This window comes from Megalobrama amblycephala, linkage group LG9 (assembly GCF_018812025.1).
Source record: "Megalobrama amblycephala isolate DHTTF-2021 linkage group LG9, ASM1881202v1, whole genome shotgun sequence".
NCBI classification, from domain to species: Eukaryota; Metazoa; Chordata; class Actinopteri; order Cypriniformes; family Xenocyprididae; genus Megalobrama; species Megalobrama amblycephala.
In genome coordinates, this window is record NC_063052.1 from 39,021,760 (window position 1) to 39,048,457 (window position 26,698).

The following is a 26,698-nucleotide window of genomic DNA, read 5'->3' on the forward strand; positions in this document are numbered from 1 at the left end:
ATGTATACTATTCATAGTGTACAAACTACAGATGATTGATTGATTAATATAAAATATATAATATTTTATGTATTTGTTTTTATTTGATTTTTTTATAATATATGAATTTTATATATATATATATATATATATATATATATATATATATATATAAAATTAAATAAATATTAATATATGTTGTTATTTTTTATTTTAGATTTTATATATAATATTTTATATTAATATAAAAATATTGTCATTTTATTTTTGTGTTTTATGTATGTTTTTATTTATGTAAATGATATATAATATACAATATATTATGACTTTATTTTTTATTCTATATATATTTTATGAATTATAAGTATAAAATATTTAAATTGTATTATTTTGTTTATTTTTTTATTTAATTGCATTATATTTTAGGTAATATATTTGTGTATGTATTAGTATATTTATATATTATATAATATTATTAAATAATATATTATTATATTATGAATTATATTTTATATACATTTTAATATAATTAGAAATATAATTGTACATATTCATGTTTATATTTTAAATTACATTTTATAGATTAGTATTTAAATACTATTTACTATTCATTTACTGCATACTATTCATAGTGTACATACTACAGAAATAGTGAAATAGTATGGTAGTAACCAAGGAAAAGGGAACTTATTTTCAAATGTAAACCGTGTCAGATGTCCCGTTTCTAGACACTCCAGTGTGTTTGTTTTAATAACAGTTGTTCTAAGTGGATTTTGGACTGTGAATGCAATCATCCTGGTATTTCCTCTCGTAGCGGACCGCTCCTGTCAGATCCTCAGAGATCTTCTGTTCATGCCCAAGACAATCTGACTTTCAGGGATTTGGGTTGAAAAAGCTGTTCGGGTCCATCTGTGAGGGTCCTGAATGAACGAGAGCTTGAGAGATCTCCTGCTGATAAAGACAATGATTGGCTTAACACACACACACACACACACACACACACACACACACACACCTCTATCTATCTATCTATCTATCTATCTATCTATCTATCTATCTATCTATCTATCTATCTATCTATCTATCTATCTATCTATCTATCTATCTATCTATCTATCTATCTATCTATCTATCTATCTATCTATCTATCTATCTATCTATCTATCAGCACTAGTTGGCTGTTAGTGTGGGTATTGTGGCTCTGTGCTGCTGGTAATTGATTGATTTTGCCCGACTGCCTCAGGCTGAGGTAACAGAAGTGTTTAACTGCCTCTGTTCCTTCGTTGTGCCTCTGAGGAACTGCAGTAGCTGCAGGGCATTCGCTTCTCTACAGAGACCACGAGACATCAGCTCTGCTCCAAAACCTAGTGAGCTGCCTACACATAGACGACATCTTTATATATAAGTGCGTTCATGAAGGCTGCTGCAAAAGGCAAGATATTTGGTTTGGACCAAATACTAAGACAGCATCCAGCTTATAAAATCAATCCCAGAATGCATTGCAATAAAGCTCAGATGGTGGATGAAGAAATAAAAATGTTGCATTTTATTCAATAGCAAATAGTATTGATGGTAGTAATATCAATATGTTTAATATCAATGGTAATATTATTAATAATATTAATATTAATAATAGCATTAATATCAATACTAATTTTATTATTATTATTATTAATAAATATTATTAATATAAATATTATTTTAGCTGCATCCTAATGCTATCATTTTAAATGTACCTTTTCAATATTTTTTTCCCTTTTTGTATTAGTCTATTAATCCGATTGATGGTAAATGGTCCTGGAGTTTTAAAAAGGTGCTATATAAATAATAATAATCCTGTATATTTGTATATTAATTTTAAAATTAATTTAGCATTTTATTATTATTATTATTCCCAAAGGTATTTTTTATAATAAATAAATAAATAATACTTTTAATAATAATAATTATTATTATTATTGTTATTATTATTATTATTATTATTATAAATGCAAATTAATTTTATTATTATAAGTATTATTTATTTATTCGGTAACACTTTATTTTACAGTGTCCTTGTTACATATGTTACATGTACTTACCATAGTAAATATGCATAATTACATGCAAATAACCCTCAACCAAACCCTAATCCTACCCTAACCCTATAGTAAGTACATGTTGTTAATTAATATTACTCAATACTTAAATATATAATTACACTGTAACAATGACACCTTAAAACAAAGTGTAACCATTTATTCTTATAATAAAAGCAACTCTCTGTGTAATAATAAAAATACGGTGCAGTAGAAAACAAGAACTGTGTGAACGGCCCCTTAGAAGACAGCTGCCTATGTAGGCAGTAAACAGCATGGCAGCTCACTAGGTTTTGTTACAGAGCTATAATGTAAAGAAAACAATGAGTGTGCATGCTGGGAAACAAAAATGGGCGTTTTGGGGACAGAGGCAGTAAAAAGGCACTAGCAGAGGCGACGCAGGTCAGCAATGATTTGCAGTCGTGGTTGACTTGGTAAACAGCCGCTGTCGAAGGAAATGAGTCTTGGATTTGCATATTAATTAGGTTGCAGTGGCTCCTCCCCCTCTAGCCTCTGCACTGGCCTTTCCGGACTCAATCGGCTCAGTCGCCTCGGTGAGGCAGAGCGACACAGGCACCATCTGTCTGCTCCCAGATAACTTCAGCCTTTTCCTGTGAACCGCAAGCATCAGGACGGGATTTGTATTCCCATCGAGGGCGTCTTCTGACCTCTGTGTGGAGTGGATAGATCCGAGCGGATCTGCGTGTCAGGACGTGGATTATCCAGTGCATGCAGTCGTGTCGTGCGTCTTGAAGGAGGCCGGTGTCTGGGTGTGTGGCAGGACGTTGCGCAGGTTCCCATGAGGGTGTTTGAGAGCGGTGGGTGCTGGCTGACCCTCACCACGGGCTCGGACAGACAGTCAGCCGCTTACATGGAGAAAAGACGCTGCAGTCCTTTCCCCTTATGCTGGGCCGCAGGTACATGTCCGTCTGTTTACTGATGTCTAATGCTTGATAGTGTTGGTCAGTGTTGGTGTTTGTTTGGTTGATTGTGCGGATAAGATTGTAGTGCCATGTAATCAGTCACGCTTTGGTAGTTGAAAGCATTTTGACATAGGTATTAGTGTTTATTTAATTTAATTTAATTGTTTTATGTAATTTTATTGTATTTTATTTTTTGTTTTAACTTCTTTTATTATTTTTATCATTTTATTTTATATCTTATTTTATTTTATTTTATTGTTTTGTTTTATTTTTATTTTATTCTTTGTTTTATCTTATCTTATTTCATTTTAATTTTATTTTATTTTATTTTATTTTATTTTATTTTATTTTATTTTATTTTATTTTATTTTTTACATGCCATACATGACACTGTGATGTAAATGCACACTAAAAATGCATTCTTAAAAACCTTAAACATTAATTTTACATTAATATGTTTATCCAATGCTTTTCTTGTTTTACGAAAAAGGATTCATACAGAATTAATAATTAATCATAAAGCAATTCATTATGATTTTTTTTTCATTATTTTTTTCATTATTTTCTCTCTCTCTATCTCATTCTTTCTGTGTGTGTGTGTGTGTGTGTGTGTGTTCAGCACCTGCTCTTGATGCTTTCCATCAGTCAAACTCATTCAGTCTTAATCTTATTGACTCTTGTGTGACTGACGGGACAAACCGTCTCAATGACTGTGTGTGTGTGTCTTCAGTGTTTCAGTGTGTGTGTTCATCCAAGTAATCATAAAGAGAGAAAATTTGATTTGAAAATGAAAAATATGCCACTTAATTTTAATTGGTTGATTGAATTTACCTGCTTCAGTTCCTGGTTAAATTAATTGTAAGCCAACATTTCATCACTCGGTGTTGATTCTTCTGCTGCGAACAGATCAAATGATCCTGTAGCAAATATGCTCATTATGTTCAAACTATTCATTCATTTTGAGTTTATTCATGCTTCAGTTCTCTGTTTCAGAGACAACTTAAAAGAGAAAGCTTAGTATCGGTGCATCAGAGGCCAAGGGGAAATATTGCTGAGTTGATACTAAGTGCCTCAAACACACACAAAAACGTCCTTGTCAACTCCAGTGACGAGTTCTTCCTCAGAAGTGTTGTTGTAAACAATGTTTTAAACACTGAAATCAGATCAGCATGCTGTTTTGAGAGAGATCTTTCAGTTTTTGTGTGCAGTATGCATCAGATTGTCAGTCAGCCATGCTTTAGTAAGATTAAACCAGCAGTTTCTGGGAAATATATCCATAGATGGACTAGCATGAAACCCAGAATGCACAAAAACACACATTGTAGCTCAAACATACGGATAATCTGTGACCCTTGAAGAGCAGGTTACGGGCTTCAGACACACTAATGGCAATCTAATGCTGGAGTCACCGAGGGTTCAGCAGATATAGTGTGGTTTAATGTGTTCAGCTCATGTTGTGTTTCTCTGGATGGATGTTGTGTTTTCAGACTGATTTGTGTTCCTGCTGTATCTTCAGTCCTGTAACAGGAGACGTTCTGAGCTGGTGTTGGTCTGATCCCTTCCACTCAATTTAAATACATTTGCATGTGCGATGCATGTTAACATGCGGGTGATGAGAGCAGCTGTGTTCAGAGGTCATGTGGACACTCCCACTTGTCTCATCTTTTCTCTTCTTGTCTCCTATCTTCTCGTCTCATCTCTTCTCATCTCTTTTCGTATCATCTCTTCTCCTCTTGTCTCTTCTCGTCTCTTCACTTCTTGTCTCTTCTTGTCTCATCTTTTCTCTTCTTGTCTCCTATCTTCTCGTCTCATCTCTTCTCCTCTCTTCTCTTCTCATCTCTTTTCATATCATCTCTTCTCCTCTTGTCTCTTCTCGTCTCTTTACTTCTTGTCTGTTCTTGTCTCATCTTTTCTCTTCTTGTCTCCTATCTTCTAGTCTCATCACTTCTTGTCTCTTCTCATCTCTTCTCCTCTCTTTTCGTCTCATCTCTTCTCGTCTCTTATCTTCTTGTCTCATATCTTCTTTTCTAGTCTCGTTTCTTTTCATCTCTTCTTGTCTCGTCTCTTCTCGTATCTTCCTGTCTTGTCTCATCTCTTCATGTCTCGTACCTTCTCTTTTTGTTCTCCTCCTGTCTCCTCTCTTCTTGTCTCTTCTCTTCTCATCTCTTCTTGTCTAGTCTCTTCTCGTATCTTCCTGTCTTCTCGTCTTGTCTGTTCCTGTCTCGCCTCTTCTCGTATCTTCCTGTCTTGTCTCGTCTCTTCTTGTCTCGTACCTTCTCTTTTTGTTCTCCTCCTGTCTCCTCTCTTCTTGTCTCTTCTCTACTCGCTTCTTCTGGTCTAGTCTCGTTTCTTCTCATCTCTTCTTGTCTCGTCTTTTCTTGTCTAGTCTCTTCTCGTATCTTCCTGTCTTGTCTCGTCTGTTCCTGTCTCGCCTCTTCTCGTATCTTCCTGTCTTGTCTCGTCTCTTCCTGTCTCGCCTCTTCTCATATCTTCCTGTCTTGTCTCGTCTCTTCTTGTCTCTTCTCTTCTCGCTTCTGGTCTAGTCTCGTTTCTTCTCATCTCTTCTTGTCTCTTATCTTCTTGTCTAGTCTCATTTCTTCTCGTCTCTTCCTGTCTCGGCTCTTCTCTTATATTCCTGTCATGTCTCGTCTCTTCTTGTCTCTTCTCTTCTCACTTCTTCTGGTCTAGTCTTGTCTCGTCTCTTCCTGTCTCGCCTCTTCTCGTTTTGTTCTCTTCCTGTCTCTTCTCTTCCTGTCTCATCTCTTCCCCTCTTGTCTTGTCTCTTCATGTCTTCTTGTCTCGTCTCTTCTTCTCTAGTCTCATCTCATCTCTTCTAGTCTCTTCTTTTACCGTCTATTCTCTTCTCTTGTCTCATCTCTTCTTTTCTCTTCTCTTCTCGTCTCGTCTCTTTTTAACTTGTCTCGTTTCTTCTCATCTCTTCTAGTCTCTTCTTCTCTAGTCTCATCTATTCTCATCTAGTCTCATCTCTTCTATTCTCTTCTTTTCTCACTTCTTGTCTCTTCTCTTCTTTTCTCTTTTGCTATGTTCTTTGCTCTCAACTCTTCTAGTCCTGGGTCTTTTGTTCTGCTCTCATCTCATCTTTTTTCTTCTTCATTGCCCTCATCTCTTCTTTGTTGTCTTGCAGTCTAGTCTCATCTCGTCTCCTTTGCTCTCATCACACCTCCTGTACTCTTCTTTTGCTGTCATCTGGTCTCTCCTCAATTTTGAGTCACTGTGTGCCTGAACATGAAGTCAACACCATTGGTGTTCACTGCGGGTGCATGCTGGGATATCTGTGGGTCATTATGAGTGACAGCATGACGTGACCCTATCATCTCTGTTCCGCCGAATGGTTTCTGCTTGTTAACGGACAGTTCCTCATGTTGTCCTACTGCAAACTCAGCATTTTCTTCCGCTCAGACTGGTCTCATGCTGTCAGGAATGACTCATTACTCGTACATGATGGAAATTCAGTGAAATCTTCATGCAATCGCCCGAAATGACTCATTTTCACAGGACAGACAGTGTTGATGTGGTCTTTGGCTGCAGAGACGAACCGTGACATTTAACATTGTGAAGTCATTAGAGATGCTATATTCAGATTCGGCTGCGGTCACTGCAGTCAGATTTGCTCGCAATGTGAAGAGATTTCCTTCGGCGTTGCCCATTTTATTCACAATGACATGGCTATTTCTGTGCTGCCTTTTATTTTATTATCTTTATTATGGGAAATTATTCCATACTTACTCTGCAGCAGCAGCGTAGCAGATCTAGTATTTTTTTATTTTTTTATTTTTGTTTATTTAGCAATTTGTGCAATACTAGGGGTGTGACAAGACTGACAAGATACGCGTTCGCGTTTTACTTTCGCTTTCGATTTCGCGGATCACACGTGTGAATTGGGGGTGGCAATGCTGAGCACGAATTCTACAAGATAAGACATTTGTCAGACACTTAGGCTCTGTTGTGCAACGAATCTTCCGCCATGGTCTTGTCAGTGGTCTGTTGCTGCCTATGTAGAGCGTTCCAAATCACTCAGAATGTTCCATTCCAGGAGGCTAAGAAGGGAGCTGCCTATGTAGACCGTATACAACAAGCCTGTGCACTAGGTTTTGAAGCAGAGCTTGTACAGCATGTCTCTTTGTCCTGAATGAGCCATTCAGTATTAGTATTCATTGTTTAAATGGATGTAGGTGTGTCCCCGTCTTAAGCCACGCCCCTGCACACCTGGATCCAGGTGAGTGTGAGGGAAATGAGACATCAGTGGTGAACAGGTAAACATGACTCACACGCGTCCATGACTGGAGCCATGACGCTGTATGTAAGAGGGAAGAGGCTTGCCCCATGTGTGTGTGGCGGTAGAGCGTGTCGTGTCAGATACTCCGCAGCCGTTACAGGCACAGACGTGTGCCGGGGATTTCTGTACACCACAAGACTCCCCTCATGTTCCCCGACAGAGATGGATGTTTGTCGTATGACTTTGCTGTACCGTGTGTTTGTTGGCCATTTCTACTCAAAGGTAGGATTGTCATGTCTATGACCACTTTGTAATTTGTCTTTAGAGAGATGTCTGTTTTCACTTCCTTCAAAAACATTTAAAATCTTAGTTTTGAAACCTATATAAATGTCTATAGTGTATATATGTTTTTTATAATAAATTAGGTTTGCTGTAAGTCAGTCATTTGTTAGTTTGATTACTGTACGGAAGAGGATTAGGGTCAAGCAATAATAAAAAAAAAAAAAAACGTCTTGAGATTAAAGTTGTTAAATTTCAAGAAAAAACTCGTTAAATTTCGAGAAAAAAGTCGAAATAAAATGTTGAGAATAAACTCGTTAAATTTCGAGAAAAAACTCGAGATAAAATGTTGAGAATAAAGTAGTTAAATTACGAGAAAAAAATCGTTAAATTTCGAGAAAAAAGTCGAAATAAAATGTTGAGAATAAACTCATTAAATTACGAGAAAAAAATCGTTAAATTTCGAGAAAAAAGTTGAGATAAAATGTTGAGAATAAAGTCATTAAATTACGAGAAAAAACTTGTTAAATTTCGAGAAAAAAGTCGAGATAAAATGTTGAGATTAAAGTCATTAAATTACGAGAAAAAACTTGTTAAATTTCGAGAAAAAAGTCGTGATAAAATGTTGAGAATAAAGTCATTAAATTACGAGAAAAAACTTGTTAAATTTCGAGAAAAAAGTCGAGATAAAATGTTGAGATTAAAGTCATTAAATTACGAGAAAAAACTTGTTAAATTTCGAGAAAAAAGTCGTGATAAAATGTTGAGAATAAAGTCATTAAATTACGAGAAAAAACTTGTTAAATTTCGAGAAAAAAGTTGAGATAAAATGTTGAGAATAAAGTCATTAAATTACGAGAAAAAACTTGTTAAATTTCGAGAAAAAAGTCGAGATAAAATGTTGAGATTAAAGTCATTAAATTACGAGAAAAAACTTGTTAAATTTCGAGAAAAAAGTCGTGATAAAATGTTGAGAATAAAGTCATTAAATTACGAGAAAAAACTTGTTAAATTTCGAGAAAAAAGTTGAGATAAAATGTTGAGAATAAAGTCATTAAATTACGAGAAAAGTCGTTAAATTACGAGAACAAATTCGTAAAATTATGAGAAAAATGTCATTAAATTTCGAGAAAAATGTCGAGATAAAATGTTGAGAAAAAAGTCGTTAAATTACGAGAACAAATTCGTTAAATTATGAGAAAAATGTTAAATTTCGAGAAAAATGTCGAGATAAAATGTTGAGAATAAAGTCATTAAATTATAAGAAAAAAGTCGTTAAATTACGAGAACAAATTCGTTAAATTACGACTTTTTTCTCGTAATTTAATGACTTTATTCTCATAATTTAACAAGTTTTTTCTCGTAATTTAATGACTTTATTCTCATAATTTAATGACTTTATTCTCATAATTTAATGACTTTATTCTCATAATTTAACGAGTTTTTTCTCGTAATTTAATGAGTTTATTCTCATAATTTAATGACTTTATTCTCATAATTTAACGAGTTTTTTCTCGTAATTTAATGACTTTATTCTCATAATTTAACGACTTTTTTCTCGTAATTTAATGACTTTATTCTCATAATTTAACAAGTTTTTTCTCGTAATTTAATGACTTTATTCTCATAATTTAATGACTTTATTCTCATAATTTAACGAGTTTTTTCTCGTAATTTAATGAGTTTATTCTCATAATTTAATGACTTTATTCTCATAATTTAACGAGTTTTTTCTCGGAATTTAATGACTTTATTCTCATAATTTAACGACTTTATTCTCATAATTTAATGACTTTATTCTCATAATTTAACGAGCTTTTTCTCGTAATTTAACAAGTTTATTCTCAACATTTTATCTCGACTTTTTTCTCGAAATTTAACGCGTTTTTTCTCGAAATTTAACAACTTTAATCTCGAGATGGTTTTATTTTTTTATTATTGCTTGGCCCTAATCTTCTTCCGTACTACTGAGTCTAACACTGTGACATTTTTAATACATTGATCTATCGGTTTCAACTTGTAGTAAGAGTTTAGTAAGTTACTTTGACATCTAAAAGTATCTTCTGAATGTGTGTGATGTTTTGGTGTTTGTTGATGATGTATGAAGTAGACAGTCTGTGTGTTTTTGAATGTGTCAGTGTCTGCAGCTGTGTGTGTGTGTGTGTGTGTGTGTGTTTCAGATCTCTGTGCCATACGTGACTCTGAGGGTGTAACTGCTCATTCACTGACACTTTGATGTGTGTGTGTGTGTGTGTGTGTGTGTGTGTGTGTGTGTGTGTGTGTGTGTGTGTGTGTGCCTTCCAAGAACATGTCTGGCTCATATTTCACTCCAAAACTAAAAGAAACCCATGGTATTAAGGAAATAAAGCCAATAATAGGAGCCTCCTTTCATCAGCAGAGTGAATCTCATGACAGCCGTTATGATTTTATTGCATTGTGACGTTATTTTCATGACAGTTCTCATTACTGTAATGTGTCCATAGGGTTTGTGATTCTTGTTAGTTTCTCACTGATGATTGTCATTAGTTTATCATTAAATAAATCACACAGTGTTCGGTCATCTAGGTCAGAGGAGAACTGAGCCTGGTTTCTCTATAGAATAGAATATAACTGTAGAAATAATGGTGACCAGACTTGACTACTGTAACACTGAAATAACCATCATCCTGTTCAGACATAAGGACATTTTTTTGTAAAAATCAGCATAAAAATATAAATGCATTTCCAAATGATATCCGTAATGCTCTGTTTACGTGGAACAGGAATTACATCTATAACAGACAGTTTAGACCCTTTAAAAGCATGTTTTACTCAATAATTCAAGGCTTTGGCAACATTTGTGCTCTTAAACCATCCTGTTTGCTCGCTTCCATTGTAAATGCTTTACTGTAAATGTGTTTTCCAGTCAGTGTTTGAAGAACTGAAGGATGAATATGTATTATTTCCTATGGTAAATGACAGCAATTACCAGTATTAGAAGGTTTACCTGCAGGAATTGGAGTTTATCAGTTTTTGTTAATACTTTTCATGTTCAGCTAATGGCACACATCGTCTTGCGTAACTGTCCCAATGTGTGTGTATTTGTTCTTGCACGTTTGTTTATCTTTATCGTGGGTGTGTGTTTCATATTTGTAATGGTGATAAGAGGCAGATAAGCGGACGTCTGGGACTGTTGGAATGCTGCTGTTGGGAATGTGCTGTGATCTGCTGAAATATCATATCAGTCCTTCCCAGAATCCCTCTGTCTTGCCTGTGTCATGGAGTTTAATGTATGGATAGATTTTCAGCAGCTTTAACCAGCTAGAAAGATGTTTATTCCTTAGCCTGATGTGTGAAAGCATGAATGAGCTTCGTCTGTTAACCCTGATGTAACCATGAGTAGATAAATGGAAAGTGATTTGCTCTCCATCTGCGTGGTATCTGGCGATTCATCTGCTCCTGTATTACGCCTCTTCATTTCATGAGTAAATTTATCATGTAGTTCGCGCTTCGCCGTATTTCGCTGTCTGGCTCTCTAAATCCGTTTCACACACAGAGGTAGGATGAGAAACGTCCTCGGATTAAATTAGTGGTGTGAGGAACGATGAGATGCTGTTAGAAAGTTCGACTCTAGTGTGTTTTATTACGAAAACCATGTCCGTTTTCATTGTCTGTGTAATTAGTAGAAGGACAAAATAGTATTGTGATTTAAAATGCATTTTTTTCAGGTTTGCGGTGCTTGTTTGTAGCAGTGTTAAGATATCATTAAGATACTATTATAGTTATTTTTATAGTTATTTTTTTTATATTATTTTATAGTTATATATATATATATATATATATATAAACCCTGGTTTGTAGGGCAGCTCAGTTTGGCTAAAATTGTGTGATAAGATAAGATAAAATATTATCATTAAATATAAATATTAAAAAATAAAAAATATATCTAACATTGCCAATATTCAATAATAATAAATCAAGTATTTCAGAAAAAAAGCCTTGTGATTTGATAATCGCACTGAGCCGAGTTGCATTTTTGAGTTGATTTTAACGACAAAATGACCCTAACCGGTTCTTCCTCCCTCTTGTTTCTGTACAGAATATGACAGACACTTAGCGCACAGCAAAGGCATGGCGACGGCATACCTGGAGCCCAACCCGAACTACACCCTGGGCGGCGGGGCCAAGGCCCGTCTGAGTGCGGGGACGGAGCGGGCCCCTGGGGCCCCTGACAGGGTCTTGAAGGTCTTCCATCACTTTGAGAATAACAGCGAGCACAGCACCTGGTCCAGCAACATCCGACATGGAGACGCTACTGACGTCAGGGTAAGAAAAAGGTCACAAGGTCACACAAGTTCTGTTTAGTGTCTTGCTTTTGTCTATCAGTATCTATAGATTTTAGAAGCTGTTTTAGAACCAGTTTCTGAGGGTTTCACATGGTTTCTATGTGGTCCAGGCTGGCCATCTGGTCTGAGCAGGTCTAGATAGTTGTTTGGCTGATTCTCATTTATGATTTTAGTTGCTTTCTCATTACTGTAACAATGCAATAAGAATCACTTATTTTTCAGAATTGCGAGATTTATATTCGCATTTGTGAGTTATAAAGTCAGAATTGTGAATTATGAAGTCAGAATTGCAAGATATAAACTCACAATTCTGACTTTTTTCTCAGAATTCTGAGAATTTAGCAATTCTGACTTTATATCTCGCAATTCTGACTTTATAACTCGCAATTCTGACTTTATATCTCGCAATTCTGACTTTATAACTCAATTCTGACTTTATAACTCGCAATTCTGACTTTATATCTTGCAATTCTGACTTTATAACTCAATTCTGACTTTGTATCTCGCAATTCTGACTTTATATCTCGCAATTCTGACATTATATCTCGCAATTATGACTTTATAACTCAATTCTGACTTTATAACTCGCAATTCTGAATTTATATCTTGCAATTCTGACATTATAACTCAATTCTGACTTTATAACTCGCAATTCTGACTTTATATCTCGCAATTCTGACTTTATAACTCGCAATTCTGACTTTATATCTTGCAATTCTGACTTTATAACTCAATTCTGACTTTATATCTCGCAATTCTGACATTATATCTCGCAATTCTGACTTTATAACTCAATTCTGACTTTGTATCTCGCAATTCTGACTTTATATCTCGCAATTCTGACTTTATAACTCAATTCTGACTTTGTATCTCGCAATTCTGACTATATCTCGCAATTCTGACTTTATATCACACAATTCTGACTTTATTTCACCCAATTCTGACTTTATTTCACCCAATTCTGACTTTATATCACACAATTCTGACTTTATATCACACAATTCTGACTATATAACTCAATTCTGACTTTATAACTCGCAATTCTGACTATATCACACAATTCTGACTTTATAACTCGCAATTCTGACTTTATATCACGCAATTCTGACTTCATAACTCAATTCTGACTTTATAACTCAATTCTGACTTTATATCTTGCAATTCTGACTTTATAACTCGCAATTCTGACTTTATATCACGCAATTCTGACTTTATAACTCAATTCTGACTTTATATATCGCAATTCTGACTTTATATCTCGCAATTCTGACTTTATAACTCGCAATTCTGACTTTATATCTCGCAATTCTGACTTTATATCTCGCAATTCTGACTTTATATCTCGCAATTCTGACTTTATAACTCGCAATTCTGACTTTATATCTCGCAATTCTGACTTTATATCTCGCAATTCTGATTTTATAACTCAATTCTGACTTTATATCTCACAATTCTGACTTTATATCTCGCAATTCTGACTTTATAACTCAATTCTGACTTTATAACTCGCAATTCTGACTTTATATCTTGCAATTCTGACTTTATAACTCAATTCTGACTTTGTATCTCGCAATTCTGACTTTGTATCTCGCAATTCTGACTTTATATCTCGCAATTCTGACATTATATCTCGTAATTCTGACTTTATAACTCAATTCTGACTTTGTATCTCGCAATTCTGACTTTATTTCACCCAATTCTGACTTTATTTCACCCAATTCTGACTTTATATCACACAATTCTGACTTTATATCACACAATTCTGACTATATAACTCAATTTTGACTTTATATCACCCAATTCTGACTTTATATCACACAATTCTGACTTTATATCTCGCAATTCTGACTTTATATCACACAATTCTGACTTTATATCACACAATTCTTACTTTATAACTCACAATTCTGACTTTATTTCACCCAATTCTGACTTTATATCACACAATTATGACTATATATGATGCAATTCTGACTTTAATTTAACTCAAAATTTTGACTTAATAATTCGCAATTCTATTTTATATTATATAATATTATTATAATTTTGGTAGCTGTAAAAACCTCTATAGCTGTTAGAATCTGTTTTTCATACTAACAAATTCAGATAAAACTGGTTCCTGTGGTTTCCAGATGGTTTGAGTTGGTCATTTTGGTCATTAGCTGGTCTGAGCAGGTCTTGATGATTGTTTGGTTGAACTTTTGTTTGGTTTTAATCAGTTAGACCAGCTAGGTCAAGGATTTTAGAGCAAATAGACCACCTCAAACAGCAACAAACTTGCTACCATGTGATTTTTTTTATTTTTTATTTTATTTATAAGTGCAGGATGGGTTTGGTGACAAACGAAGGAAGCTTCAAAGTTTACAAAGGTCAAACTTCCATCACCATGTGTCTCCTCAGGAAATATACGAGCCCTTCTGAAGCTCAGCTTTCACCGAAAGGCTTAATTTCCCTCCTGAAATTGAATTAATTACAGACTCGGAGGGAAAAGAGTCGAGACGGACGGCTCTGTTAGAGACGCAGCAGTTGTATTGATCAGTGTCTGTGTTAAGCGGATATTTGTGTTCAAATCCACAGGAAGATTAAACATGCTGGTCCTCTTGATGGGATGGTCTCTGGTGACCTCTCATGTTTCTCACTGACCCGCTCTGTCTGGTCACAAACTGAATGTGTGAGCATTTAAAGTCAACAAGAAGACATTAACATCAGTGCATACTACAGACAAAACTCGTAATACAAAACATTTGTCTTGATGTACTGTCATTAATCAACTGGGCAAGTTTTTTTACTGTTCATCTGTGATGTCTTGCCTTAATCCGAAGAACAAAGTGTTTGTCTTCTGATCACTGAGAGCATGTGGAGGTCTGGCTGAGGTCCAGATTAAACAAGCCTGAAGCTGAGAAACTCTTTCTGTGGTTTAATCAGGCATTTCTAACGCAGGGCTCTGACAGGCTCCGGGTCAGTTGTGTCTCTTATCTTTTCAAGCTTTACCACAGATGTTCAGATTTCCAGCAGCAGGGATTTTATTTCTCCTGAGCTTCATACAGACAGGAGAAGATTAACATGAGGAATATTTTGTGGCATGAGGAAAGCGGTTAATTCAAATGACAGTGGAAGAACTATTTAATAAAAATTGTGCAAACATGTAATTTCTGCTGAAAATGACTTGTTTATTTTAGAGAAGGAAAACTTTCTGCATGTTTTGTATTAGCATTCATTATTTGTCAGTCGCTTTGGGCATCTGCTTAATGAATAAATGAATATGTAAATATAAATTGAATGCATTAACATTCACACCTAAATATAAAATAACAAAGCAGGACCTGAATGGCAACTTCTAATTGACAATTTGCATGCAAATTATTTGTGATGCTAATGATTCTGAGCGACAAATGACATTAAAACCATTGCTGATAACTCTGAAATTAAATGAAGAAATTTGTTTTATAAATGAATAGAGCATCATTTTAGAGAACATTTTTCGCATATACAGATATCGCAGATGTTTTCTTGCAATGTTTATGATTTATAATGCATGTGAATTCATTCAAGTTGTTTTAATTATGCTAAGAAATACAGTGCAGTGTTTTAAAATCTTTTATTTCAGCTGAAATGCTGAATTCAGATGGATTTATCCATTTTATAATTAATGTTTAAGTCGGTTTTTAGCTGTAAAGCAAGCTTGCATATCATGTAATTGAACTTTTACAGGTTAATTTGAGATGCGGTGATTATCTCATTAAACTCTGCTAAATGAAGCATTTTAATTATTCTAATGATAGATTTCCTGTTGTTTCACTCTTGGATTAACCAGCCCATAGCAACAAGCTTGTCCTCCATTTTACTCACGTCTTATATATATTCGAGGGGTCAACTAGTCAATTACAAAATGGATGTTTGTTTAAAATTCACGTGCATTGTTTTTGAGATATGCGATATGCATTAATAAATATTTTGATGCTACATTTTCAAATTGTATTTTGATTGTTTTTTACCATTAGCAATTAAATCTGAGATTTTTTCTGGTTGATGAGTCTGTTTTCCTGGTACATGGTTTATTTTAAAGGCTAAGATGTTACAGAAAGTGCATGTTAAAGCCGGAAAAGCACTCCCAGTGCCAGTATGCAGTGGGAAATCCAGCTCTGTTATTCCCGCACACACAGCACAGGTCTGCCAAACCCACAGTCGTAATGTGAAGGCCACGTGTAGACGGCCGTTCCAGCTGGCCTGTGCGCTGTTTATATGCTGGTCAAACCCAGCAATCTCTCCTTCCTATCAGGCCTGAATCTGGGTCACCTGAGCGTGCCGTCATAAATATGCAGTGTTTTGCCTGGAGTGTCAGCAGGAGTTTTTAGGCCTGATGAAACGCATGAAGAGCTTTGTAGTGTCTTTACTGTATGTCTGTCAGATCACCGTCTGATGCGGAGAGAGATGTGAGACACCGTCTGGGTGCCTTACTGTTTCGTCTGGCTCTTTTTTTTTTAAAGGTTATTTAGTCTGTGCAGAGACACCAGAAGTTGAAAGTGTATATATATATATATATATATATATATATATATATATATATGACTCAAGATTGGGCATTTATGTAGAATTAATCTGATTGGTCAAAACTGTGCGTTTTATCATTTTAGTTTTACTTATCTTTCGTTTATAATACTGTAACATTTTAATTTATTTTGCAATGATCCCATATTTCATTGGTACTAATATTGTAATTATGAATGAAAATAATATTAACGTTTTATATATTTTTGTTTGCCACCATCCAAGTTCTAAATGATAATTAAAAACAAATAATCAATTGAGATTTAAAATTTTAGATTAAAAGTTTATTTTGTGAAGCATTTCAATTATTTAAGTATTAATTATATACGATTATAGTATTTATTAATGTTTTGAAATAGCTTTTCTTTTTTTATATTTTCAGATTTTATTTTAATTTTAGTTTGTTTTAAATTTTTATTTTGTAAAGTATTTCAATTATTTTAGTATTAATTATATATGATTATAGTATTTATTAATATTTTGAAATAGCTTTTTTATATTTTCAGATTTTATTTTAATTTTAGTTTGTTTTAAAAATTTATTTTGTAAAGTATTTCAATTATTTTAGTTATAATTATATACGATTATAGTATGTATTAATGTTTTGAAATAGCTTGTCTTTTTTATATTTTCAGATTTTATTTTAATTTTAGTTTGTTTTTAAAATGTATTTTGTAAAGTATTTCAATTATTTTAGTATTATATATGATTATAGTATTTATTAATGTTTTGAAATAGCTTTTTTTATATTTTAAGATTTTATTTTAATTTTAGTTTGTTTTAGTAATTTTATGTGCTTTTATTAGTGTTTTTTTCCAATTCTATAGCAAAAATAAATTTTTCTTTATTTTTAGTTTTAGTAATTTGAAATTTCAGTAATTCAGCTTTAACTTTTTTTTACAGTTTTTTTTACAGTTACAATTAAAATTTTATTGAAAATTTTACATTTTCAATAAAATTCAATTAAATTTTCAGTTACATTTATTTATTTATTTATTTTTGTATACATTTATAGTAAATAAAAAATAACTATACCATTACCATATAAAATTAAAAGAATATTATCATGACATTTTCTGTGAAAATTGCTCATAACCAACATGAGAGTTGTTATAGTTGGAGAAAAGTTATAAGTTATTGTGGTGTACATAAGGCTGCTATTAGATCTTATTTATTTAACTGCATTGCATCTGATTTTATCATTAATTTAGCATCAGCAGTAAAACACCTCCCAGAATCAGTACATTATTCTACTCTTCTGTGATTATGTAATCCATTAAGTGTGTAACCTGAATGAGTCACAGAAACACAGTGTGTGTGTCCTCAGAGCCCTTGGCAGCTCCGTAATCCAATCACAGAGGACCACGGCGGTGCCATGGCAACCACCCAGCTTCCGTGACAACCGTATCACTTTCACATCCTGTTTATTAGATTATGACCGCATTACCCCAGCAGCAGTGATGTCATCTGGGCCCATGTCATGTGTGGGGCAATGATGCTTGATTTTAATTTATACAAAAATACATTAAATATGCAATTCCTCTATGATGAAAATTGATCATCTCTTTTTTGTTCTGATATATTTGTGGGGTACAAAGTGAAAAATATGAGCAGTTCTGATTTAAATATTAGTATATGGAATAACGCTTGTCAATAAAATCAAGTCATGTGACAGGAATACAAGAGGAAGTTACATCATTAAAAATCATATGCAGTAAAAGCCGCTGCAGTTATAGTGTGTGATGAAATATTTGGTCTCATGAAGGTTGAGGTGGATTTACACATCAGGATCGGGGTCGGCTCTATTATGCTCTCTAATCATCTAATAACAGCCGCAGGATTTTTACGCTTCCATAAATCAGTTTATGTATCGCAGTATGCCGTGTATTATGGGATTTTTATGACTGTGTTTTGTGTCTGCAGGGAATCATACAGAAGATCGTGGACATCCATAAAGTCAAACACGTGGCTTGTTTCGGGCTGCGGCTCACTCACGTCCCGTCGGGCGACATCCACTGGCTCCACCCCGATATGGGCGTGTCCCACGTGAGGGAGAAGTACGAACAGAACCGCCCACAGGACGAATGGAGGTAAACGTTAAGAGATCTTTATTAGTATTACATCGATTTCAGCTTTGATCCCTGCTGAAAAAACATTATTAATGGATCTAATCTGATTTGCTGGTCATCAAGCCTGGTCAGGTTGATCTAATTTTAATGGGGTTTTGGGGACTTTTCAGCTGATCAGGTTGCTAAACCAGCTAAGGAACCAGATTGTTTACATCTACCATTGTTTTTGAGTGTGTTTATCAGGCTGTTAAAGGGTTTTTTGAGGCGTGTGTGTGTGTGTGTGGTTGGAGGGCCGGTCTTTGCCATGGTGATGCTCATGTGATTGTCATTGCGGCAGGAGGAGTGTTTGAATTCATCAACCTCTAAATTTGTGTGCCTGCTGCTGCACTTTCCTTTCTTTGTGTCCGTGTGTGTCTGTTTTATTTTATCAGGGGCTTGAGTCTTTGAGATGTGAGTTATTCCCTCACAGATGGTATTTTTATGTCACCTCGTCTCTACCCACAATGCAGCAGTGAACCCGTCAGGCTCTTGTGCCCCGTGAAGCAGCTGCGCCGTCCATTCACCGGCCTCTAATTCACTCCGACCTGCTTTTGTTCTGTCACTCAGCAGAGAAAAGAGTGTCGGTGATTTAAAATCCCGCCTTTCTCCTGCCCCGTATGCAAGCTGCTGTTTGTGGAGGTCGAAACGCTTGATTATGTCAAACTGTTGTAGGTTTTGAGGGATCTGAGCAGCTTATGGAAGAGATTATTTGTGCTTTTGATGGGGATCTAGACTAATGTAAAACCTGCTTAATGAATTCAGTCCAGGTCTTGACAGATATAGACTATCCTTACCCTTATAGACTAAAAAGAAGCGTATTCAGGTGTGCTATTAGTATACTTCTTTTAAACTAAAAATAAGAAAGTATACTTTTTATGTACTTCTCAGAAATATACTTAAAATTGCACTTAAGTATACTTGACTTATTGACAGAAAAGTCTGTTTGGACTATACTTGTACTCAATCTTTTGATCGAGATATACTTAAAAGTATTCTAAGTATACTTGTAGTTGTAGTGTTTAGTCTTTTGATTGAGTTGCCTATTAAATATACTTTTGTCACATAGTTTTATGCGACATTCATAGATATATGTTCACTTAAAGAAAAATTACAAGTGTACTTGCAGTACAAAACTACTAAACTAGTAGTTTACTGAGAGTACACTTCAAATTGTACTTTCATAAACTAAAAAATGTACTACTAGTATTAAAATAATAAACTACTAATATACTTATAAGTTCACTTATAGTACAGATGCAGTACAAATAAGTAAAAGTATACTTCTATATACTAAAAAGTGGGCTAATTTAGTCCCAAGCAGTATTGAAATAGTACACTTACAAGTTTACTGTTAGTACATTTATATTAGTATGCTTACTACATAAAAATAAACTTGAACATGACTTAAGTATACTTAAAAGGGGCTCTATGTAAGATTTTTACTTTAATAAAGCATAAAATTACCCTAATATGTTTGCAGATATTTAGGAAACATGCTAGTTCACCTACTTGTTTCTCAGAAAAACAATGCTACAGCCAGATATTCTACTTTGAAAATGTGCGTTCCGTGTCGGAATGTCTGTTTTTGTTTTGGTCTGTGCGAAACCTCGTGCTGCAGTTTATCCAATAGTATTTCGACATCACAGGTTGCCAGTTGGCGGAAAACACCGCGTATTGCAACCATGGAAACCAGCAAACAAACTGGGTCAGAGAATCAGGCAATAACGTCAGCTGCGCGTTCCCGCTCTCTTCTCTGTCACGGTGAAGTGACACACACCCGCGCGGGCGCCTCCTCTCTCTCTCTCGTCTCATTCGCTTCGTATTGCGCATAAATTTTAGTCATTCCCACAGGTTTCACGGTCACACCAAAAGCGTGCGCACTACTGATCTATATAAGTGACGCGAACAAGCCACGCTCAGTCTCAAACAGAGACAGAAATCAAACAGAGTCACAAGTACCAAAATAAGCGCCTTCCTGCGCTTAAACGGTCAAATACATACAAAAGTATGTCAAAACCAGCGGCACAGGCAATCTTGGCGAGTATACAGATAAACACCGTCAGTTTTGAATCATTAGATAGCTAAGAAAGTGAACCCATGTCGTGTGTAACATTGGGTCCGTTGAACACCGTTCATAAACTCTTAAAGGGACAGCAGTCCAATATTCCTTCTGCTGTCTGTCATGTTAATCAAAGAACAAAGAAAATCGCTTTCTGCTCTTGACTGAATACGTTTTATAACTTTAATGGTAAGAATTATTTGCAATAAAGACTACAGAAATGAAGGTAACCAATGCAAAATAACACAATGTGTTATTTTACATTTGATTACTTTAATTTCTGTAGTATTTCTTACCTGAATAGAAACCCAGTTAACCCAAAAAATACATAGCTTCATAGCTCTCTTTATTCTATTGCATTCATTTGAGCTGTTTATATTTTATTGCTGACTTTTACTTGTTTTTGTTTTTTTTATGAAAATAAAACTCTGCATTGAAGAAAAGTAGATTTTTGTTTGTATATGTTGTCATTTATAGTTCTTAGAAAGAAAATCGGAATCAGCAAAAAATATGTATCGGCCGATCTCACTAACAAAAAATCGGAATCAGACAAGAAAATTGCAATCAGTGCATCTCTGCTAAAAAGCCTCTGAATCCATCTAAATATCTCTATGAACAACAGCATATCAAAACAGATAAATCAACTCATCAGCTTATAGTGTTTGTCTCCTCAGCTTTCATTGTCAGTTGCGCTCCCTGTTGTCGCTGGCAACCATATGCTGTAAGAGCTGGCAACCCGCGTCTTTGAACGAGGGGGCGGGCCAAACAATATTTTGAATTTGGACTGCAGTACCTATTTTGAACACTGGGTGTAATTCCTACATAGAGCCCCTTTAACAAAATAGAGTATACTTATTTTTTCATAAGGGTAGTCTCATATATGAAATCTGGTTTACTTTGCAGCTTGTTCTGGTCAAGATCGACTCAATGTGAAAAAATGAAAGGTTTAGGGTCAGGTTCATGTAAAACCAGTTTCTGCAAACTTTTTGTACAACAACAGTTTGCGTAAAGTATGTGAGAATTTCAGAAATTTCTCTAATATTTCACAATATTGCTGTTTTTACTGTATTTTGAAATGAATGCAGCCTTGGGCTGGATTATACGGTGGCCCAGTAGTGCACAACACAACGAAATTAAAAAAGCAAACATAAGTTCACAACACAACGAAATCGAGCCACAACACAACGAAATCAATCCACAACACAACGGAAATGCTCCCGACCACTAGGGGGCTCTCAGAGCTCGGTAAAGTTAGTTTTCCTGGCCACTGTTCTATAGAGTCGGCAGTAATATCAATACCACGATTAGTTTAAACAGTATGTAATCACTGCATATCGACATGAAATATTAATTCAATATCACCTACTTGCAAAATAGCTTCATATTTATACTTGTGAATGATTTGACGCGCTACCACGGCGCATGATGAAGGGAACGTCTGCCAATTCCACCAAATGGTTAAAACGTATAATTTGTATTCATTAAAATTACTTTTAACATTTAAAAACAGACATATTCAAATTCCAAAGCTTGTCAGTCTTACCAACAGGAACTAACAACCTTTGGAATTTGAACATGTCTGTTTTTAAATGTTAAATGTAATTTTAATGAATACAAATTATACGTTTTAACCATTTGGTGGAATTGGTGGATGTTCCCTTCATCATGCTTTGTGGTATCGCGTCAAATCATTCACAAGTATAAATATGAAGCTATTGTGAACGTAGTTGATTTTTAATTAATATATCATGTCGATATACAATGCTTACATACTTAAAACTGATCATGGTATTGATATCTTTGTAAAACTGTCGACTTTATAGAACAGTGGCAAGGAATAGTAATATTACCGAGCTCTGAGAGCCCCCAAGTGGTCGGGAGCATTTCCGTTGTGTTGTGGCTTTATTTCGTTGTGTTGTGGCTTTATTTCGTTGTGTTGTGGCTTTATTTCGTTGTGTTGTGGCTTGTTTCCGTTGTGTTGTGGCTTTATTTCGTTGTGTTGTGGCTTGTTTCCGTTGTGTTGTGAACTTATGTTTGCTTTTTTAATTTCGTTGTGTTGTGCACTACTGGGCCACCGTAGGATTAGCATAAGAGACTTCTTTCAAAAGCAATTAAAAAATCTTCAATCCTGAATAATCACATTTTCTACTTATACTAATTTCTTCCCTCAGTATCTTTATTTTCTCTTTTCAGAGCCTGTATGAATGGGTGGGAAATCCCAGCCAGATTCCGTATTGCATTCCTTCCCAACAATTTACTCCCATTTTGACATGTTACAGAGAGTTATGTCTGTTCTTGATCCTCTGATGTGAATGTGGTCTTCATATGTCACTCCCAGACTGACTTCTGTGTGTTTTTGTAAATCTCAGAAGCTGTAATCAGATAAGGGAGATGATGCTGTCACATGGTGCTCTGGATGAAACGTCAGACAGCGCTGATGTCATCCTGCGCCTACACGGCTGTCAGTGTTGTTTTGATGTTACGGGGGTGTTGACGGATCTCTCGGTCATCGTTTGCGCTGTGAGGCAGATGAGCTCATGTGAGGATGGAGCTGGAAGAGGATCTAGTTCTTTGGCTCTGGGCAGACAACTCTCACCGCTTTGATTTCCTCAACAGAGTAACACAAGTGATCACGTACTCCGGTACAACCAATCATCTGCACACAAAATGACCTCATTATTAGGCCCGCGGAAAGCCTCGCAGGATTGGAATACCCATCATTCCCAAAGTGCTACACATTTCACATACAGTAAAATATATATATAATTATTATTAAAATGTATGTGTGTGTGTGTGTGTGTGTGTGTGTGTGTGTGTGTGTGTATATATATATACACACACACACACAATTTTATATATATATATATATATATATATATATATATATATAATTACTTTTTTAGATATATTTTTTACAAATATTTTAAAATGTGTGTGTGTGTGTATATATATGTATATATATATATATATATATATATATATATATATATATATATATATATATAATGTGTGTGTGTGTGTGTGTGTCTCATATAGATGTTAAAATTCAGTTTTGGCATATAATTTCATCTTAAAAAATTGTATATATAATATTTAAATTAACATATTATAAAAATATATAATATGTGTGTATAGGTAAATTTCCTCATATTTTATATATTTATAAATAAATATATTTAATATTAAAATATATATTATATTATTTTTGTATTTATTAGTTATTTATTAGTTATTTGTTTATATCGTCCAAAATACATTTTGCATTCACTGCAAATGTGTTTTCTTGCTCCTTGAAGTACATTTTCTAATATAATGTGGTTTAATTTGAGATTTAAACAATATTTTTAAGGCAAAATGTTTTATTTTATATTGGAAAAACATGTCGTATTAATTTTTCAACATATTTAGCATATATTTTGGTCAGACAAAAGCAAAGTTTTTTGCCATATAGGTTCCCAACCTTTGTTTATTTAATTTTATGATCCTAAAAGCCAAGAACAAATTTTACGGTTTAACACCAGAGAAACCGCCTCTCCCAGCAGACGTGATTTTTAGTGTGCGAATTGCGATTGAGCTCCTGCTTTCTTCACTTCTCAGGAACTGAGATTCGATCATTTCCTGAGCAAGTTCCAGGAAGTCATGAAAAGCCATGAAGGATCATTTCCTCTGGAGTGGTGCAGCAGGGAACTCTTCAAATGAAGCCATGCTGTAAAAGACTGTGGAAAAGATCAGAGTAGATGCTGGAAAGAACAATAACGATTTGACTGCTGCGCTTGACAGTGATTTATGTGTTGTGCTCATGATGGGTTTTTCATGGCTCATATCAGTATTGAGTGTTTCATTCTGCTGCAGTGATCAGCTGCACGTTTCCAATGATAAATCCTCCAGTATTGATTGTTTTGAGTGTTTAGATCACGCAGGGATCATGTGTGTGCCGTGAGCGGGAGGTCTGCATTGTCTTTTTAATGTGTATTGTTCCCCGTTTTCAGGCTTTCATTGTATTATCCTTCAATAACTGTGTTGGTAATGTGTTTGCTGCATACAGTGTGTGTGTGTTTTTTAGGTACATGGTGACTCCTGTCATTTCTCTTATTTACCGTGTTTTTCCCTCTCTTCCTCAGGTATGAACTGCGGATCCGTTACCTGCCCAAGGGCTTCCTTAATCAGTTTGCTGAAGACAAGCCGACACTGAGCTACTTTTATCAGCAGGTGGGTGAAGGTGCCCTCGCAGCATCTCAGCATCCGCCCATCCCGCTGGTGTCTGAACGGCTTCATCAGATGGAGTCAGTGTGTGTGTGATGGCCACAGGCTCTGAGTGTGTGTGTGTGGTCAAAGTAGGTCAGCGAGTTTGTGGCGCGTGTCTGTTCCGTTCGCCGTCATTCAAGAAGCCTCGGTAGTTAACAACATCAGAGCATTGACCGCGATATCCCGCAATCCTACTGCAGCGTTCCCGCTGACAGGAAGAATCATGGATGAGTGTTATTAAGGCTGTTTATCATCTGGACAATAGAAGGACGTTACGGCAGATTGTGTAAAGGCCTTCTGTGATGAAGTCGTATTATTTTGCGGGCCGTGATGAGTGATTTAGTGTTTGTGTTTGGAGCAGAACACCTGCTGCGGCGTCACTGTATAAAACAGCTTGAGCTCTCAGAGACGTCATCAATCACAGATACAGTCTCAGAGTCACACTCCCGCACTCTGCTACAGTAATGACATACTGTAGCAGAACAAGAACAAATAATAATAATGCAATATTTATAATTTGGAAAAGTACATAGTATTTTTATTATATTATATTTAGGGTTGTCAAAAGTACCAACTTCGGTACCAAGTCTGTACTGAAATTTACAACATGTTTTTGAAGCGTTGATCATTGTAGCCAATCACAGATGTATCTGTTGAGCACGTGAACTCAATGGCCAATCAGAGGTGTTTAAGAATCCACTCAACAGCGCTCAAATAGCTAGGGGGAAATGCTGGTATCGTCAGATTTTTAAAAATTTCAGAACCGACTTGGTACTTTTGACAACCCTAATTATTTATTTATTCATGTTTATATTAAATACTTTATAATTTAATATACAAATAATATTTTAATATAAATTTTCAAAGATGTATTATACAAAATTCTATTATATGAACTATTAAAAATAATTGCATTATATTATGACATATTATCATGTACTTCATATTATGATGTATTTTTATAGAAAAAGTACTAATATATTTATTATTTTTATTCATGTTTATATTAAATTCATAATTTAATATAAAACTAAAAGGTTTAATATAAAAATTACATCTAAAAATTGTAATATAACTGGCGTTGATATCAAAAATATTAATTCATCATATTATTCTATAAAAATGTATTATTATGAAAGAAAAATACATTGTATATTTATTATATCATATTAATTTATGTATTCATTTTATACTTATATCAAGTATAACAATATTTTAATATAAAATTATATCTAAAATTATTATATAAGTGTATTATATATAAATTATATTTAAATATAATGATTATGATACTATATATTGATCTGTTAAAAACACTGCTTATTGAAAATAAGTTTTAGTTTACTTCTTTCTTTCATTTACATATATATATTTATTTATTTATTTATTTATTTATTTATTTAACAGACACTTTTATCCAAAGCAACTTACAAAATCCATCCATCCATCCATCCATCATTGTCTCCTCTTCCTGTTTCCATCCATCCATCCATCCATCTATCCATCCAAATGCGAAAGCACTCTATAGTCAAATATCCTGTGTGAAGTACAGCATTTTTCTGGGATGAATGTTTGTGTAAAATCTCAATAGAGCATATTTTTGTCCACAGGTGAAGAATGACTACATGCTGGAGATGGCAGATCAGGTGGAGCAGGAAATTGCCCTGAAGCTGGGATGTCTTGAGATCAGGTCCGTTCCTCCTCCGGTCAGACTCTGAGCTGCAGGAGAACTTTGAAAAGCTTGTGTTGATTTGATTTGTGCTTTTGTCTTTTCCAGGAGATTCTACAGAGAGATGAGAGGAAACGCTCTGGATAAAAAATCCAACTATGAACTCTTAGAGTAAGTGTTGTCAGCTAATCGATATGAGTTTCGTGATGGCAGATGATGCTGAATAATGCTGAATATCATATCTAATA

General features: G+C 34.7%; 1 protein-coding gene across 10 annotated transcripts in view; it reads left to right on the forward strand.

The window, feature by feature from the left end:
• Positions 1-2,461: 2,461 nt before the first annotated feature.
• Positions 2,462-26,698, forward strand: part of ptk2aa (protein tyrosine kinase 2aa) — a 68,302-nt gene continuing 44,065 nt past the window's right edge. For 3 of the 10 annotated variants that reach the window (XM_048203142.1, XM_048203145.1, XM_048203146.1), the window contains exons 1-6: positions 2,617-2,974; positions 11,575-11,801; positions 18,293-18,459; positions 24,658-24,745; positions 26,392-26,471; positions 26,559-26,621. In XM_048203142.1, coding sequence (XP_048059099.1) covers positions 2,857-2,974; positions 11,575-11,801; positions 18,293-18,459; positions 24,658-24,745; positions 26,392-26,471; positions 26,559-26,621 — 743 coding nt within the window. In that variant the 5' untranslated portion in view covers positions 2,617-2,856. Of the gene's footprint in view, positions 2,975-11,574; positions 11,802-18,292; positions 18,460-24,657; positions 24,746-26,391; positions 26,472-26,558; positions 26,622-26,698 lie in introns of all 10 variants that reach the window. The other 7 variants (XM_048203148.1, XM_048203149.1, XM_048203150.1 and 4 more) reach the window with 5 other exon arrangements.